The sequence below is a fragment of the Akebia trifoliata genome, chromosome 13 (genome assembly GCF_017979445.1).
Source record: "Akebia trifoliata isolate Shusen 1 chromosome 13, ASM1797944v1, whole genome shotgun sequence".
In the NCBI taxonomy this organism is placed as follows: Eukaryota; Viridiplantae; Streptophyta; class Magnoliopsida; order Ranunculales; family Lardizabalaceae; genus Akebia; species Akebia trifoliata.
Genome location: NC_141387.1, coordinates 11,879,372 through 11,899,198, shown reverse-complemented (window position 1 = coordinate 11,899,198; position 19,827 = coordinate 11,879,372). Strand labels below are relative to the sequence as shown.

General features: G+C 34.6%; 1 protein-coding gene across 1 annotated transcript; it reads right to left on the bottom strand.

Moving 5' to 3' along the window:
• Window positions 1-10,172: 10,172 nt before the first annotated feature.
• LOC147387863 (xyloglucan endotransglucosylase protein 1-like) lies at window positions 10,173-18,813 on the bottom strand. Its single transcript, XM_086420241.1, has 4 exons — window positions 18,741-18,813; window positions 11,563-11,813; window positions 10,984-11,177; window positions 10,173-10,630 (listed from the first exon to the last, which is right to left on the bottom strand). Exons 1-4 carry the CDS (start codon window positions 18,811-18,813, stop codon window positions 10,219-10,221), a joined length of 930 nt encoding a protein of 309 aa, XP_086276367.1. The 3' UTR covers window positions 10,173-10,218.
• Between the last annotated feature and the right edge of the window lie 1,014 nt (window positions 18,814-19,827).

Genomic DNA, 19,827 nt, shown 5'->3' with positions numbered 1-19,827 from the left:
AGATTATTGACAATATTTTAAAATTCATGATCACGTATAAAAATATTTTTGATTATAGAATTCTAAATTTAATCTTTTTCAAAAGTAAATTATTTTGTAAAAGAAAATTCACTTTAACACAAACGATCTAATGGGTCAAGTAAGAGAATGTTATGTGAATAAAAATTTAGAATATAATAAATCTCTCATAGAATAGATTTAAACCCACATTTTATCATTTTTTTTCTTTCCAAAAAATGTGTGTAATGGCATTTTGCTAATTATTTTCCCAAGGTGTCATTCTAGACATTATCGAAAAAAATAACAAATTCCTTGTTTTCCCATTTCTAATTAATGACGATTAGATTTGGTCAAGAAGGGGGAGTAAGCCTCATCTTTTTTTTTTTTGTGTGGGGGGGGGGGTGTCCTTAATTTCACCAACATCATAAGGTTAAACTTAAAATTCCTTAAAATTAGTTAAATAACCAGTCATTGTTTAAAGAGTACGTTAAGAACAGATTGTCCTCACCAATCCTACTTAATTAAATCAACTACATCAAGGTAGTGATGCAAATGGGTTAAGTCATGTCGAACCAAAATAGTATTTGACCAAGTCAAGAACCAAAACCCAATGTCCAACTCGATCCTTTTAAGATGAGTAGTTTTGGAGTGGGGGAATCAAGGGTATGGGCATGATTTTGGCAAGCGTCAAACTGAATTTTAAAGTCAAGCCCAGACCATCGCATATATAGAGGGATTGTGTTGAGCACAAATTTGACTAGAAAAAATTGGGTTAAAAATGATCGATCCATAAGCTTGGGGTCATATTTTCATTCTCAAATGAGTAAGGTCCAAATATCAATGGATTGTGACATGTTACAATTGTAGACGCCCCAAATTTTCTAGGCCAACCCCAAGAGAACCCCAGAAGCCTTTAATGTAATACTTGACCCCAAATCCCTAAAAAAATCCCAAAGTAGGCCTAATCCAAAGTCCAAAGTTCAAAGAAAAATAAATTCAAAACTAAATAAGGTTCATGCCTAGGGCATAAATCAAGCTAGTTTAGCATAATCTGGCCATGGGGCATGGACTAGGCTTAGTTTTGCTTAGTCCATCTCTAAGCGAGGGCCAATGCAAATTTGCATAGATCCTTGTCTTGGGGAAAGACCAATTGTTTTTCTTTTATTATTGGATCCCTAACCCCAAGTTGTTAAGACATATGAGAAAGTAATTAACTCTTAAGGCCCCTCAAGTTTGGACAATTATATGCCATTATTAACTTTTTCATGAAATTCAAGCTCTTATGACATGGAAATTCAATCCCTCAAACAATTCTCTAGAGGCCTTAAAGGAAATTTACACTATTACATTTGATCTTCTTGATTGGTAAAGCTCGTTAAGGTGTAAATGACCATTAAAGTCTTTTTTATGAAGGAAAAATAAGGTCATTCTATGTGATTTTATTACAATTAAGATGAACTCGTGGTTTGTGGACTATTATATTCTCAAGTATAATTGCTTATAAATAAATGAGGTTCCTAAGGTTTGAGGACCATATTTTCTCCCCTCCTGAAATTTTGATCAATTCTCTTTTTAGAATCTCCAAAACCCCAAATCTCTATTTATTTCTAGTCTTAAATCACTTTGAAGACAAGACTTAAAGATTTAGGAATAAGACCAAGATAGGAATAATATTGTAGTTTAATTCTTTACTTTACTTTAATCCTCATTTCCATTTATTTTTTTGTATTAGAGTGTAAATCAACTCAAACCCTCACACCAAATTATTGATGATTTGAACTGGAAGACTTGAAGAAATAATGTGTCCCTAAAAATTGATATGTGGAAAGCGTATAATAGATTGGAATGGGAATTTCTCTTCGAAGTTTTGAAGAAGATGGGGTTCAATGACAGGTTCTTGAAGTTGATCAAAGGATATTTACAAACCTTTATGTTTTCTGTTTTAGTTAATGGGATATCTTTTGGTTTCTTCCCCGGATTTAGAGGTTTTAGATAATGAAACCCTTTATCCCTTACCTTAGCAGAGGATGCTCTAAATGCAGGCTTGAGACATTTGGTGGATTATAGAAAAATGGAGAGATTCTCTATGGTTAGGAATGGGCTCCAAGTCCTTTGTTGTTTGCGGATGATCAGATCATTTTTTTTCCAAGGATTCAAAGAAGTTTGCATGTTATTAGAGATTTTCTAAAAGATTACCAGAGAGCTTTTGGGCAACAAGTTTGTATAGAGAAAAACAAGTTTTTTGTTTCTAGGTGTGTTGATATCTATAGGATATCTCAAACTAAAGATATCTTAGGGTTTCCCAAAGGTTCTTTCCCTACAAATTATCTTGGTGTTCCTCGGGTTCTAGGATAGTTACTAGAATGATATGTAATAATTTGATTTTAAAAATTTCCAAGAAATTGGCTAATTTGAAATCAAGGTTTCTTTTGAAAAGTGGGAGGCTTACTTTTTTTCTCATGTTCTCTCATCCATCCTCATCTACTTGTTTTCTATGTTGCCTCTCCCAAAAGCAATAACTACTCAAATAAAATTTTACTTTGAAAAAATAATTTGGGGTGAAAAGGAAGGGGAGAGAAAATATCAACTTCTAATTTGAAAAAAAATATATGTTTACCTAAGGATGAAGGTGGTCTAGGGATCTACTTGTGGAATGAGATTCATAAAGTCGATATGACTAAAATTTATTGATGACTTTTAAATGGGGAAGGCTTTTGGTTAGATTTTTTGAAAAAAAAAAAAAAAGTATGCAAAGAATGAAGATTGGTGGCATTCGACAAATCAGTTTGGAGGTTCTAGAATATGGAGAAGTATAAAAAATCAAATGCACACCACAATTTCTAACTCCAAATTTCTGGTGAAAAACAATCATAATTTTCCATTATTATTGGATAATTGGAATGGTTCAGAACCTCTTATTTCAAGATTTCCTACTTAGGCTAAACATGTTTAGATTGGTCAGCTCTGGTTTGATGGTGTTTGGTTGGAAGAAAATCTCAAAGACCTCTTTGATGATGGACATCTTGTTGAGGAAATTTGTAGCACTCCTTTGTAATCAATTTCAGAGGATAGGATTGTTTGGATGCTAACCTCATCAGGTTTGTTCTCTATGAGAAGTGCTTGGGATTTAGTTCAATAAAGAGGAGTTAGACATACAAAAGGGAAGCTTTTGTGGAAATATTCAATTCCTTTAAAATTTAAAACGTTGGGCTGGAAGTTGCTCTTTGGAGCATGTTTGGTAGATGAAAATCGCAAAAAATGAGTTTTTTATGACTTCGAGGTGTCCTTTGTGCGGAACGCAAAATGAATCTTTTCATTACCTCTTCTTTGGTTTCCCTGTCTCGAGAATCATATGGTCTCATTTAAATAGAATTCTTTGGAGAAGTTATTCATCGCAGATTATCAAATAAAATAATAGAGAACAAATAAAATAACTTTGACAAGCAAGGATCGATCCACAAAAACAATGTTGATTCAAAACTCTACCTTAAAACGATCAGAGTTCAAGTAGCCAATAAAAACCTATTTTTTGGAGATTAAATTAATTTAAAATAGAAAATAAATGGCAAGAGTTGAAGTCACAATGTAAAAAAGGCTTAGATTGGTTGAATCCACAAAAAATAATCAATTTGAAATATTGGATGTGCTCATTCATTTTTATCTCGATCCAATCAATAATCTAATGTTATTGGATTGAAACACGAATCTATAAAATAATCATAAATATCAATCTGAATGTATGATTACTTCTAGATAGATAAAATCATAAAACACTACTTTTCACTACCAGTAATTGAGCATGATTTAACTTGACCTAATCTTAAGTTTAAATCATCAAAACTACGATAACCTAAAATAGTTTTTACTAACTATCAATTAAAAATAAATCATATGTAAAAGTTTTAAGTATGGACAGATAAAACACAGATCATCTATTCATGATTATCTTGCTCTAGCTTCCTCGACCTCTCGAATGGAAGATCTAACCATAGATCATTGCAAAAACAATAAAAACATAAAATAAATAAAAAAGAATAAAAGAAGAGATTGGAGAAATAATCTATTTTTATTGATCTTGCACTGAGAATAATTGTTGCTCATCCTAATTACAATGTTTCAAAAGAAACTTACAGATAAAACTAAAGAAAAATAAACGTAAACTAAGTTGAGAAAAAAGAAATGGAAATGCATTTTGCTATGGTTTTTGTCTATATTTATAGAGATAACTGAGGCTATCTTTAATCCAAAATCCTCGAAATATCTTCCAATAATAAAATCGAGCCAATTGCATGATATCTTGCGTAACAAACTAATCTATGCAAGCTTAATGTGTAAATCACCACCTTTACTGCTTTGCGGCCATTGTGGATCAAATGGCCTGGCTCTTGGACTGGATCTTGGTTATGTACTTTGAAGTGTAGTGGACTCACAAATTTTCAGATTTGTCCCTTAATTGCTCATGTTTTTGACCTTTCAAACATAATGAACCAAAATTAAGCCAAAAATCACATAAAATATAAAAATAAAAATTAACATGTAATATAAATGCATTATATCTAATTTAGGAAATTAATGTCTAATTTATTCTTAAAGTCTCTTTAAATCAAGCCTTAGAAACAACATTCTAGACCTTGATCAGAACCTCTATCTCTCCTTTAATTCAGCTCCTCCTTAAATGGATTTCCTTCATGAACACTCAACTTGGGTTTGTCCATAGTATTGATGTTAGGACATCTGTGTGGAGGATTTGGCTGGAACGTAAAAAGTTGATTTTCGAGGAAGGGGTCCTTGACGTTCAGAAGATTATTAAATCCATAAACTCGTGGATTGTTGAGTTGGATGGTGTGCTCAAATTCAAAACAAATGCTTCTGGTGAGGAGAACGAGATGCTATCCACTCTTTCTATCCCCCATAGGCCGACTATTGCTAGATGCTTAGTCAAGTTTCAATGGGAGAGACCTCCATCTGAATGGGTCAAGCTCAACATTGATGGCGCATCTTGAGGGAATCATGGGATCACAAGTGGAGGGACTATTTTGAGAGGATTTGATAGTCAACTTATTCAAACGGGACTATGGCTTTTTTGTGATGGTTCTAACAACTGAGCTTAATTTAGGACCTTATTAGCTTCTTTGGAAACTTTTAGTAACGGAATTTCTAAACTCATTATCAAATCGAACTTTCTTCTCCTAGCAAATGATTTGAAAGGTGGAGTATTTCCATGGCAGTTAGAGACATGGTTGCACAAGATTAAAACAACCCTGTTTATGCATACTTGGGAGGTTCAACATGCTTGGACAGAAAAAATGATGTTGCATACACCTTAGCCAATTTTACTCTTCAAAGTTCCGATTCCTCGAATTTTTTTATTGTCACTAGCCTTCCTCTAATTGTAAAGAATTGTTATTAGGGTGATCTCTTGGGATTCCCCTATGTCAGAATTGTAAACTAATCAAGGGTCCTCCCTTGTGATTTTCTTAGTTTCAATGCAAAACTTGCTCATTTAGCAAAAAAAAAAAAAAAAACATCTACTTGGAAAATGTGACGGATTGGGAATATAAAAAAAAGGGTGAATAGGATCCTCTAGGAAATTTTTAAAACCCAAGTATGTAGTGTAGGCATTTACAATGATAAGATCAAATAGAGAGTATGTCCTCTATGAGGAGATCCCAACATCTTTGAGTTCATAATAAACTTACTTGAAGACTTTGCATGCACCATGTGGTTAAAGTTATATTAAACATTTTCACATCACTCCCCATGTAATCTAAACTCCATCTATGGAAAAATAAGGTTAGGGAGTATACCTTCTCATGAGGTGATCCCCTACCATTTGTAAGCCATAATAAGTTCCTTTGAGAACATTTAGCATGCATACTCATAACACACACTCATCACATCATGCACCCATTTAGCTCAAGGCATTAAGATCGTGAAGGTTACAAAAGAGCACTCCTATTCATGGAATGTCTCTCCAAACCCTACCTACAAAATCAAAACTCAATCTTGTATACATTTTCATTATATACACATCATCATTAAAATGTCAAAGTCCAAAAGGGTGGGTTGGCAATTCTAACTCTAAGAAAACATAAAGTCTCAATTAGTGAAGACATTCCATTTCCATTACACCATACAATGACATACATAGACCTTCAATCATTGTATATTCATGCACGCATCATCATCTTACTAACCAGAAAATATTTTCAAAAATAGTCTAAGTTTTCATATATAGCCAAGGCCTAGGTAACCACAAATTTAGTTGGTAGGATGAGCTGCCTAACACTTTCTCCATCCTTCAACCGAACCGCTCCTTACCCAAATCTTTCGGTTAAGACCAGTTTGGGAGTCATTTTAAAAAGAAATTATTTAGCACAACAAAAAAAAAAAAAAGGTGATCATTCCTACTTTAAAATTCTTTGAATGGTGGCGACTCCAAAACCCAAGTAGTATGAAGGTTTCTTCAATAAAACTTACACACCTACAACAATATCAAAGCTTGAGCTCGACCCGTGACCCACTCATACAACAAGTTGCAGATCGAGTATGAACCCGTTGTTTCTCATCAATGCCTTCAAAAATTATTGTTGGTTTAGAATTTTTTGCAAAAAACACCTGGCTCAATTTTATCAAGTTTCTCAAGGGCTCAAGACAGGTTTCCACTAAAGAAAATCATTTTAAGTCAATCAATTAATTAATAAATTGTTAGTACTAACTAAAACCATCCTTTCATTTTAGAGACAAGAGATTATACTTGATCCAGGAGGATCTACATATATAGATCCGAGAGCTAGCTGATCCAAACAAGTAGATGATCACTTAATTTTTAGTGAAATACTTCTATAAAAACATTTTAATAGAAGCATTAGGGAGTATGAACCTGTCCCAATATTACTCAAAAAAATAGAATTCATTTATTTTGGCAACTAATCGTGGGACCTGGGATTCTAATATGTTAATCACTCACCTAAGCCTAATAATGCACTAAAGTATCAGACTATGCTTGTCTACAAAGTGGATTATTATTGATTAGTACAGGTTGTTCAAACTACTAAGTTGAATAACTTTCTAAATATGCTTTAGCACGCGAGGCTAATTATATCAAGATATTAATTCCCATAAAAGAAATCATTAGTGTTCTACCAGAATCACTATGCCACCATGTTGGTACACAGTTGTAAAACTCAAAAAGTTGGCTCGACTCAAATGCAAACCAAGTCACATGAAGTTGATAACCCAGACAGGTCAAACAGAAATATGCTAGATTTATAAATAATTAAAAATAATTTTTCAGTTTTTTTAAATAAAATAATAAATTTTACATTATTTTCTCCATAAAAATATTAAATAGTTGCACTACTTGGTAAAAAATTTCACCAGGCCATTTTTTTAGCTGACCCAACAAAGTTGATGAGGTGACTCGGGCAATTTGTTCAGCCAAAGTTTTGGGCTAAAACCATGATTTGGTAGAGCTAGCTTGGTGGATTGAAATCCATTGATATATTCTTCATTGTCTCCATAATGGGTTTTTATTTTTTATTTTTTTGTGAAGTATTCTTTATTTAATTTAGAATACTTTGAGATTTGAAAGATAAATTATACATGCAATCCATCATTTGGTAGAAGATTCCATATCATATAAATATGTGGTTGATTTCCCTTGAGTGGCTTAAAGTCACTAATGCCACACAAATATTCCTTTTTTCTTTATGAGAAAGGTTGGAAGTGAGGAAACTCTGGTGCTAGTCTTGTGCCGGTTAAAGGCATAACATAAAGTTAGGGGCATAGATAGTGCCAATGCTAATCATTAGCTGAGCCCTAAAGAAATGTATGCTCACCTAATAAGAGTGTGAAAGTACCTGGTTATTTGGGTATGTATAATATCTTGTTAGATGACAAAAATTAAAAATATTTACTTATTTAAAAGTATTATTATTTTTATAATATTTATAAATTTAATATATTTTTAGTCGACTCATCCAAGTCCCCTCGCGTTTTTCGAGTCCACTAGAATTTTCAAGTTTTAAAACCCTGGATAAGGCACTGTTATTTAGTAGAGAAAAATGCTGAAGTGACTTGAAATAACACTCGAAGTATCACTACTCCAGGGCAAAGTGCATAGAAAACCATAGTTTTTTTCCTCAAGATACAAACCTTATATAATTGCGGAAAATCAATGGTTGTTATTTGTACATATATTGCTAATTGCTGTTTCAAGTCACTGTGGCAAGGCTCTTTAGTATAAATATGAGTTGTTTCATATTGAGCCGCGGGGGGGGGGGGGGGGGGGTGCATCCACGTAGTTCACTATAATGACCAATCTGTTGAAATAAACGAAAGAGCAACAAGGACAAAATTGTACAAAAAATACAAGGATTTACGTGATTCAGCAATATACCTTCATCGACGTATCAGATTATTTTCTCTTCAGTTTTACGGTCTTAAAGATCTCCATCTAAAAAATCGAAAGTCACTAACCAAAATTGGAAACCCCCCAAAATACAAATTCCCTTTTCATGACCCTAAAAAATTGGGGCCCTTTTCGTGACCCAAAGATACAAATTGCCCATTTCAGTTTACAAGGAATTGGGAACTCAAGCTATACTGATATTCCCTCAATAGAGCTTCAAGCAATCTTAGAAGGTCTGCAACATGTCTCAACATAGTGACACAAAAATAGTGGCGTGTGCGGACACATTGTCTGCTATACAATGTCTGGAGAAGAAGATTATAGTGTCTTGGAATCACGTGTTTTTATTGAGAGCCATTGAGGAGTTAAAGCATAACATTCGAGTTTTAGTGGAGAGAGTCAAACAGAGAAGCTGGTTTTTATACCATGGTTTGTATGCTCATGTCGATCAGGTTAATGTTCCTCATAAACCGTCCTTAACTTAACTTGTACATTTTTTTTGGCTTTAGCCTCTCCTTTAATCAAGAGTGTGGGGCCTTTATAGCCATAGCCCCTACTTATTGATAAAGTAAAAAAAAAAAAAATTGATGTGGTGAACTATAGAAGGTGATTGTTATGCTCGTCTATTGGTGCCTTTCCATAAACTATATTAAAATCAATTTTCCATTGTAGAGCACACCACAAAACCAAATGATTGCGATGATATAGATATATGTCAAGCCAAGATTTTGCAGAAAAATGTTGCCCCTTGAAGAACAGCATGGTAATGAAAAGGGGGTACAATTTCAACGGTCAAATGGCCAAAAATAGTAACTTTTCACCCTGTACTAGATATTATTCCAAGGCTCTATTTGTTTGAAAAACCATGGATGTATTGACATGGTCATAATTTTCATTTGCATTTTACATGCTTTATGCTATCATCCACAGAGCAAAGATTCAAGCCTAAAAGCAAGCATTCACTATGAAGCTGTCAAATTTAGTGTGAGTGGCTCGTTAGTGGCATAGTTTGTGTTGGGTTAGATATTCATATCTTGAATTAAGATCACACTAGGTACTCATCATCAAATTCCCATAAAAACCAGTTGCCCACTCATCCCTCTGGATGTGGGAACCCCGATATGGCTATTTTAGTGCATGCACCCAGTGTTGCGGAAATGTTCCTTTGATTGATCACGATTGATAAATTACAAAGACTTAAAACAAATAAAACAAAATAGAACACGAGATATATGTGGTTTGACAAGATCGCCTATGCCTACGGGGAGACGATAATAATTCATTATTGATGACAACTGTGAAAATACAATACCATCTTAGGGTTCCTGAAGTTGGAATATATATGTTGTCCTATGGCAAAACAAGCCTTTTCTAAAGATGAAAATGCCTCAGAAGTTGTACCCATGCCCAAAAAGTCCCAATCTTGTGCCTTGAACTTGGGCCCTGCCAGCCCTGCACCCCCGGCCCAAAGATACACCCAAATATAATTCGGCCATAAGCCAACACCAAGTATCTAGTATCAATCAATTTGTGTCCGGAACCTTTATCTATGAAAATTGAAAGCCCAAGCCATGTCATACTTTGACCTAACGATAAGTATTCTACCATTGAGACTCATACAATGAGTAATAGAAATAAATAATCTCATTTATTTAACTGAAATACATCTCAAAACATACAGATTTAAGAGAAAATAAGCCAAGAAAATATGTTACAAGCTGATATGTACTTATTACAATTAGAAATTAAAAAACACCAAGCAAGACAAATGAACAGAAACAAGGTTTCAAACACAACCCTTTACTCTAAAGAAACCTTGAACGCCTGCACTCAGGAGGGAGACCCTGAGGAAAACGCTTTAAATCACTGCAGTAGTCATAAATCATGTAATTCTTCTGCACCCATCTCAATCTCCTTCGACTCATTGAATCAAGCTCTTGAGTATCCCATGAATTATCCCACAAAGAATTGCCAGACGACTTCGATGCACAAGAAGAGGATCCAGAAGACCATATGCAGGCATTGACATTGAAATTTCGGTAGAAGGCGGTGAAGGGGACTTTGGTCCAATCGGTCTTGACGAGCCCACCTCTCGTGGCCCAATCATCGGCACTCCAGAGGCTTGAGTAGATCCTCATGGGTTGGTTCTTTGGGAAAGAAACACCTATTGATTCTGCATTCTTGAATTCTCTTATGGGAGTGTTATCTACTAAGAAGCTGAGAATTGAGGGAAAAGAAAAGGAAACATTTCATATAACAATTAAGATGATGATAAAGTGAAGTATATAAACTATAACTATTGAATGAAATTTATAATTTTTTATTTCTGTTTCTCAAAATGAAATAAATTACAAATACCTCTTTTGATTTGAAAAATAAAATTGAGTTGCCCCCTTGGAATTTTGACCTTGACCCAGTCAAGTTCAAACTTTCAAAGGAAACAATTATTATTTTCTAAAATAAGGGTGTTTTTTATAATAAGCTCATTACTAAGGGGAGGAATATCCCAAAAAGCATGAAAATAATATATGCAAGATTAAAGAAGAATCTATCAGAGTGAGGTTTCTTACACTATGTGCCGGGGATTCCAGATGATGGAGTAAGTGTGGAAGTTTCTTGTGGGGTCGAACCAGAGATAGAACTGTTGCTCTCTGTTACCTTTTCCTTGGGTGAACACATTAGTGTGGAGGATATAAGGGTCTCCACTAAGGTTCCCCAAGAACTCAAAGTCAATCTCGTCGTGGGTTGGACCTTGAGAAGATAACTGCATTATAAACAACGTTAATAACATAGAAACGAACCCCAACATTAATTGAAAATATTGTAATAAGTTCTAATATATGATAAATTAAGGGATAGTTGATTGAGATGCCTCAATCATGTGTAACGAAGACCGACCACAGTCTAACTCAGAAAGGAATATGCAAGTTGAAGGTTATAAAAGAATGAGAGAAAGAACTTTAAAAAAAAAAGTAGATTGAGATAGTGAGAGTGGATATGATCACAATTGCAATATTAGAATATGTGGTTCTAGACAAAATTGAATGGAAGAGCATGATTAGTTCACTTGATTCCAACTTTTTAATATAACTTCGATGACGACGAGGATGATGAAAAGAAGGGAAGTAGAGGGATGTGAGTATAGTTACATAGTAAGCGGTGACGGTGCCGGCAGAGTTTCCAGAGACTAGTTTTAGCTGCATATCAATCCTTCCAAAGAGATATTCTCTCTTGGATTGGAAGCCAGAACCAGAGACCTTGTCAAGAGATAGTGTGAGGAGTTGGCCACCATTGAAAAACTTAGCGCGATGATCGCCCCAAGTTACATCGACGTCTTGGTAGAAATTACCAGCAGAAGTAGCCATAAAAGAGCTTAACAATAGAGAAAACAATAAGAATACTGAAAACCCATAACATGAAGAAGATGTCATGTTGAGAGAGAGATAGAGGGAGAGAAAGAGGTTCGTTATTGAGTGAAGGGTAGAGATGGGGTAGTGAAGTATTTATAGAGGAGGTTGCCCGTGAAGCAGAAAGGGAGAGGGCACAGCTTAATTATTTCATAGCTGGAAAGATTGTTTTTATTTTTTTGGTTTTTAATGTTTCTCATATAAGAATAATGTTTGGGTAGGGTGGTCCTTCCTTTTGATTCTCTTGGTTTTGATCAGTTCGAGAAGCTGGTGGTGAGGGACCTACGTGAATTGTAAGTGTCCATGTCAGCACCAATTGTATTTCAGTAAAGGAAGGAGTTAGGCTAGCCTGACTAACATGTCTTGTAGCACCTTTTCCGCACACAGAAACGTTGAAAATAAAATTACACCTGGGCTCTCTAGCCTTCATGACTTTGATTAGATTTAAAAATTTTAAAATTAAAAAAAAAATAAAAAATAAAAAAATTTGTTTCAAGTAATTAAATATTTTTAAATTGGACAGCACTAAATGTTCAAATTTAACAAACATATTTTCCTACTACTTGAGTGATTTTTTTGCTCACAGCCCAAAAGCTGTTTGACATGTCGGCAAAGGGCATAAGCAATGTGGAGAAAATTTCTCTCTCTTGCCTCACATCCTCAGCTCATAAATTTTAATTTTAAGATTTAAAATCTTAAAAAGGATTGTTAGGCCCACATGAATTATCACATTCACAATCAAACGCCATAGTCTTCTAGATTAAAATTGATATTTGGAAAAAAAAAACTGAACTTGATCTAAGGTGTTGAAAATGGATGGTTATAGATCACTCAAAATTAAAATTAAAATTCAACGGTGAAAATTAATGGTTTTTAAAATTTATAGAACTCCCTACTCTAAGATCTCATGGCACCAAATCATGTTTTTGAATGTCACAAGGTTATACAAGAAGGAAATTTCCTATTTTCACTATGGTCAAGAGAGAGAAATTTACTCTCTTATTGTTTATAGCATTTAAGCCACATGTCAAAGAGATGTTGAGTTGTGAGAAAAAAATCACTCTTCCTAATATACTTATGAGTAATGATTTTCTGACTCCCCCGCAAGGCGTACTCAAAATACTCTCTTGATGTGGCATGTGCTAGAACCATAAATTTTATATCTCGAGATACACATCTGCACATCCCCATAGATTTTTTGCAGATGTATATCCTGAGGCATAAAATCTATGGTTCTAGCACATACCACGTCAAGAGAGTATTTTGACTATGCCATGTGGGGGAATCAGATTATCACCAATCCATACTTATATCAACCATACTAACTTACATGGATCCCCAATGGACTCCCCAGTTCATGATCTAGATTAGATTATTTAAAAAATAATAATAATAATAAATTTTTTCCTCGATTGAAGGCTTCAAAAATTAAAGGTCATTGAATACCCAAATTTAAAAATCAATTCCAATTGTGAAAAATTATCTTCTATTTTTTATTATTATTATTCTTATCAATATATCATCAAAATTATGGAAATTGTTTTGCATGAAAACTGGTTTTACTGCTCCAAGCTCGTTATCTTACCTTCTAAATTGGTGCGCAAGTCTACATTTTCTTGGAATTATAAATTAATTCCATAGATTTTGGTGTGGGAAGTCTGACTTGCCCGAAATGATGCCATCTTTGGAGGCGTATGTTGGTGTAAAAGGTTGGTTATAAGAAACATCTCAAAAATGCTTACACGAATTGAAGAATAACTGGATGAAGACTAGCAATCTGATTAATTTGATGCCAGTGACACTATGTGAAAAGTAGAAAATTCGATGTGCCAAAGCTTATATGAATTTTAGAAACCGAATTTCGACGGCCCAGGGCCATTGAAATTATTTATGTTCCCCATATTCAAAGGCTTAGAGTCGTCAAATTTCTCCCATTCTCCATTAGTTTGACAGTTTTGGCCAGTCGAAAAAAGATTCGACAATGAAAATTTCGATGCCTTGGTCCATGAAATTTTATGAAATTCAATGACCTTGGACCGTTTAATATGAGCAATTGTAAAATTGGAACACATATGTTTTGTTTATCTTCTCTTGTAAAAGATGAATGAATCATATATTGTATATATAGATTACAGATTTAACAAGAATAGAAGATTTGAATAAATCTTCTAGATATGGAAGATAAAATATACTAAATAACTAATCCTAAATTTCTGACTAAAAATAAGGATTTACAATAGGGAAAGAATAATTAAAATATGTGTTTCTTCAACTAAAGAATGATTTGTTGGAGTCTTCAATGTAATGGAGGATTTGTAGGAAGTGAGTTTCTTCAACTAAAAGAGGATTTGTTGGAGTCTTCAACGTAATAGAGGATTTGTAGGAGAATCTCAACATATCTAGAAGATATGAATCCTAATACTTCCCCTCAAGTGGGAGTGAGGTTGGTAATGTCGACCACACCTAACTTGCAAGTGAGTTGTTGAAATGCCTCTGCACCAAGTGGCTTTGTAAATAAGTCTGCAAGTTGATCATGAGAGTGAATGAAGCGAAGCTGAATGATGTTCGCAATGATCTTCTCTCGAACAAAGTGATAGTTCGTTCATGAAAAACCAAGTTCTTTGTGATATGAATGGCGGTTTGATTGTCGTAGAATACATAAATAGGTGTTGGATGGGAAATACCAAATTCTTGCCAGATGGATTTAAGCATTGTAATTCACATGAAACATTTTCCAATGCTTGATATTCGACTTCAACAGAAGAGCATGAGACAGTCGGTTGTTTCTTGGTTTTCCAAAAGATAGGACTAGAGCCTAGCATTGTAAAATATCGACTGAGTTTAATAGTCAATGCCCTGAACTTGATTGAAATCTTTAACCACCAAAAGGATTTTTGTATCGTTCAATTGAGCCGTCAGAGCAGTATTTTATTTTTTAAATCCATTTGCAACCAATAGGATATTTTGTATTAGGCAATGGAGTGAGAGTCCATGTGTTATTGACCTCAAGAGTGTTGATTTATTTTGTCATGGCGTCAGGCCAAACAAAAAATTTAATGGCTTGGGTAAAAGATGACAATTCATTTTGAGTTAAAATTTTAATGAGAAACACTTTATGGGGCATAGAGAGTTTGGTAAAACGTAAGTAATTGGAGATGTGAAACTTTGTAGTTGTAAAAATTGATAAGAAAATGAAAATTTTTAAATGAGCTGGGAGATGTCGATCTCGAGTAGGACTATATGTAGGAGGATTATTATTAGAAGGTGACTGAAAACGCCATCAATCCGTAGGGGTGCGGATCTGCTTTTTTGGGTTACGGAGTCGCCACCTAGTTATTATGGTCTAGGAATCTAATCATGACTCTAAACAGATAAATGACACTAATCTACAAAAAAAAAACTACGGGTCCGGGGATCACGTTACAGGGTTAGAAGGTGTTAAGCACCAACCCTACCCGACGAATGCCGGTCTTTATTATACTCCAAATAACACTACATTGTAAAATAAACCTAAAAATTAATAAAAAAGAAATAAAAATAATTACCTAACGGATTACGACGGTTCCCTCAGTACTGACGGAAAGTGCCCTTGTATGAGTTTTCTTGATATTCCTCCGTCACTAGATCTATTTCTGATCTCCAAGTTGAAGTATTTTTTTTCTAGATCTGAGTATTTTCTATGTTTTTCGAAGGTTTTCTGGTGTTTTTGAAAGGTTTCTGGGAGTTTTTTTAACAAAAACTTGGATTTGGATGATAGGGTTAAGGCTTCAAAATCAGGGTTTGGAGAAGGCTAGGGAGACTTTTTGACATTCTTTTCCTAGGATTTTCTTTTTCCTCCGAAATTAGATTGTGGAAGCTCTATATTTATAGAGTTTTTTGGGTAGAATTGGTGTTGGATTAGGTCTCTTAGGATAAGGTGAATTAGGATTTTTGAATTAGAGTTTTAAATTAGGATTTTGAATTTAGGATTTTTAATCTTGCGTACAATGAAAGAATATATTTTTAAATTTTTTGGAAAACCCTCTAATTATATCTTTAATTCTTTGAGCCCTCAGATGGAAAGGTCCTTTAATAAATATCAAGGGGGCTCCACTTAAATAAGTGGGCAACCACTTAAAATTTTTCTTGAGGGTTTAATTGATTGATTTTCTTTGTTCAAAATTTTAATTTAATTTTATTAAGATTTCATTTTACATTAATTAATATTTAATTTATTAATTTCAGAATTTTAAAATTTTAATATTGGAAAATTACCATTTTGCCCCTGAAGGGGACTTTTGTGTTGAGGAGTCGTTTTTCGATGTTTTAAAATCAATTTTTTGTAAGGAATTCGATGGGATTATTAGTTTGTGTCATTTATGAATTTTTTGGTATGAAATGATTATGAACCCTATGAGGGGCATTTTCGTAATTTTATTGAATTTGATGAAAATTGGTAGAATGATTTATTTGGTTTTACTTTGTTGTTTTATATATTCGAAAGGGTTTTCCTAAGCGTGATGTGGGATCTAAGGATGTTTTGATGTTAGGGATATTTTGATAATTTGATCTTTTTTAGATATTTTTATCGTAAAACTTTTTTTTGTCTGAAAATGATGACCTCTATGTTTTTGGGGTCATATTTTACTATCGTAACGTGATTTCTACAGTTTTATTTGTTTGAGATACCTCATCTGAATTTCTGAAACATATCTAGGAACAAAATAGAGCATTGAAATATCATCCATCATTGGGAACTGTCGCAATCAGGTTGACGAGTTGATTAATCAGGCGAATGCAAAAATGGATGTCTACAGTGACATAGTTGGATTTATGGAGGCATCTAATATTGGGTCAACAAGGTTTACACCTTTGGGAATAGAGTCCATAGGCATAACCTGAGTTGACTCAGTACTATTAGAAGTTATGTCCATAAGTGGCAATAATGTGTCACTAGTGGAGATGGTCTGTGGTGCTGGATCTATTGTTGTTGATTATTTGGGTTGATCCCCAATAAAATGAAAAGAAGGTTCATCATGTAGAGGCATGATATAGACTTTTTCTTTGACCAAGGACGAAAAATATTATGATATGAAAATGAGGTTTCATGGAAAATGACATCACGAGATGTTTATATTTTTTGAGTTTCAAAATCAAATACACAATAACCCATTTGATTGTAAGGTATCTGGTAAAAATGTCGTGTTTGGCCCGTTGATCGAATTTATGTAGTAAGTTCATATTTTTGGCATAATAGAGACACCCAAAAACTCTTAGGAATGAATAAAGAGATGGGGTGCCATGAAGAATTTTTTGAAGCCTATACTTTTCACATCAAGCATAAATCAAGAAAACAAAATTGGGTTGCTAATGCGTTGAGTCGTCGCTACTCCCTTGTCTCCTATTTGCAAGTAGGGATATTGGGCTTTGAAATTTTGAAAGAATAATACAAGGATGATGTTTACTTCGATCTCATTTGGAAATCTTGTGAGAAGGGAGCTACAAATCAATTCCTCATACAAGATGGCTATCTCTTTCAAGAAAACCAATTGAGCATTCTAGAAGTTCCTTTCGTGTCACAATCATAAAAGAAGCCCATGAGGGAAGATTGGCAGGGCATTTTAGTAGGGATAAGATACTTACTCTTGTTCGAGAAAACTTTTATTGGCATTGAATGGATAGAGATATAACAAGGCATGCGAAACGTTATCGTACTTGTCATATTGCAAAGAGCCATGGTCAAAACATAGGTTAATACACACCTCTACCTGTACCAAAAGCTCCATGGGAAGATGGTAGTTTGGACTTCATTCTAGGCCTACCAAGAACACAACAACAAAAAGATTTGATTATGGTGATGGTAGAACGTTTCTCCAAAATAACACATTTTGTATCTTGTGCTAAGACTTTAGATGCATCACATATTGTTGAATTATACTTCCGTGAGATAGTCAAGCTCCATGGAATTCCAAGGACAATGACTTTTGTAGAGACAAAACCTCGGATGGTGTTGGATTCTCAAGATTTACCCCTAACAATCGATCTTCATGGTTCTTGATGCACTAGAAAATGATCAAAAATCACATAGACAAATGATCAAAGAGAAGGGAAAGAGAGAGATAACAAGAAGCAAGATTTATTTACGGAGTTCGTCCCAAAATTGAACTATGTCCCCGAGCTCCGAAAAGTTATTCCACTATTCTTTAAGCCATTACAAGATTTACAAGCCCTAGCTTCCTTTCTTCTTTTCTCCTCCGAGTCCCCCTCCCTTTTCTCTACTTATTCACTCCTTATATAGATAGAGAAACAAACCCTAAAAGAAAAGTCAAATCCAATTAGGATCTTCTCCAAAATCTCTCCTTATCTAGAAATAGATATTCTCTAGTCATTGAGGAGACTTTTTATTTTTCTGAGTAAGATTACAATTTTAACCAAAAATCTACTCAAGGATATATCAATGCTTGAGATATGCATTAATTATCATGTGATCGGTCATTAATATTCGTCTTATTTACGCCACGTATCCAATATCGATTTTACCCTTTATAGTTAGTCCCATTATCGCCAGTGGAGATTGGTGAGGTCGAGATCCACTTACGAGAATATTATACTACTCTCGTGCCTTTACTTTGTTTTATGAAAATAGTATTCCCTGTTCTTTCTCTAAAGAAACAATGGCCCCTTGAAACCTGGTGGTTACTCAAAATGTCTTGGTTGTTCAGCCATCATCCTCTCACTATATAACTGTCACTAAGAACATTAGCCATTCAAGATCCTTAAACCACTCAAGGCTGCTCTTTCACGCAAGATAACTCTGTCTACCCTGCTCTGCCCTACCTGTACAGTCTACCCTGCTCTACCTACACAGTCTTGTTCTGCTAATTATGTTCTACCTACATAGTTCTACTTTACTCTGCCTACACAGACATGCTCTACTATACCTGCACAGCCCTGCTTGTACAGTCTACTCTGCTCTGCCTGTACAGTCATGCTTTGTTTTACCTGCACAGTCATGCTTTACTCTGCTTACACAGTCTTTCTCTGCTCTACCTGCACAATCTTGTTCTGCTCTACCTGCACAATCATGCTTTACTCTACCTGTACAATCATGTTCTACTCTACTCTACTGCACATGATAAAGAAAAGTCACGTCCAACTCTATACTCCGTCAATTAGGTTAAAGTAGAGTCGTGAAGACTTTGCAACCCTAATGGAACCAAGCGGTCGCGCTCAACTCTATGATCTGTCCATCATGTCAGAATAGAGTCGCGAAGACTTTGCAACCTATCGCTTATTTTATACCTTTTTACCTTTTGTATTTACTTTTTTTTTCTTGATGTTGATGCAACACCATATTTAGAGTTTTGTAATCTGCACATTTTTTTCTCTCATGCATCTTCCAATGGCTGTTACTCCAGACCAACTCTAGCTTATCATCTTGTACAACTGATTGTTGCCATTGTAACGACACAATTAAATCGCTACTTGCGATTTCTTGATATGCCACTACTTTGGATCTAATTAAACCCTTACCGATTAAAGGGTTTAACAACTAAATCAAAACCCAATGGAGTGCCCAAAATCCCCTCACTGTTTATTGATCCACCCTACCTTGTGGTTTTCGTGAGTGCTCTTCATTAGTTCCTACAGACGATGCCAATTTGTAGAGGCAAAATCTCGGATGGTGTCGGTTCCTTGATTACCCCTAACAATTGATCTTCATGGTTCTTAATGCACTAGAAAATGATCGAAAATCACACAGACAAATGATCAAAGAAAAGGGAAAGAGAGAGAGGACAAGAAGCAAGTTTCAAAATTGGACTACGTCCCCGAGCCTCGAAGAGCTATTTTACTATTCTTCAAGTTATTACAAGATTTACAAGCCCTAGCCTTCTCTCCTCTTCCTTTTTCTTTCGAGCCCCCCCCCCCAATTTTCCTCTACTTATTCACTCCTTATCTAGATAGAGAAACAAACCTTAAAAGAAAAATCAAATCCAATCAGGATCTTTTCCAAAATTTCTCCTTATC

Excerpts from the sequence above, each read along its gene's own strand:
- LOC147387863 (XM_086420241.1), bottom strand. The coding sequence starts at position 18,813 with ATGACTGTGCAGGTAAAACAAAGCATGACTGTACAGGCAGAGCAGAGT. Across the intron at positions 11,814-18,740 it reads GTACAAGCAGGGCTGTGCAG|TATTCTTATTGTTTTCTCTA; the intron begins GTATAGTAGAGC and ends ATGGGTTTTCAG. Across the intron at positions 11,178-11,562 it reads GCACCGTCACCGCTTACTAT|TTATCTTCTCAAGGTCCAAC; the intron begins GTAACTATACTC and ends TTTATAATGCAG.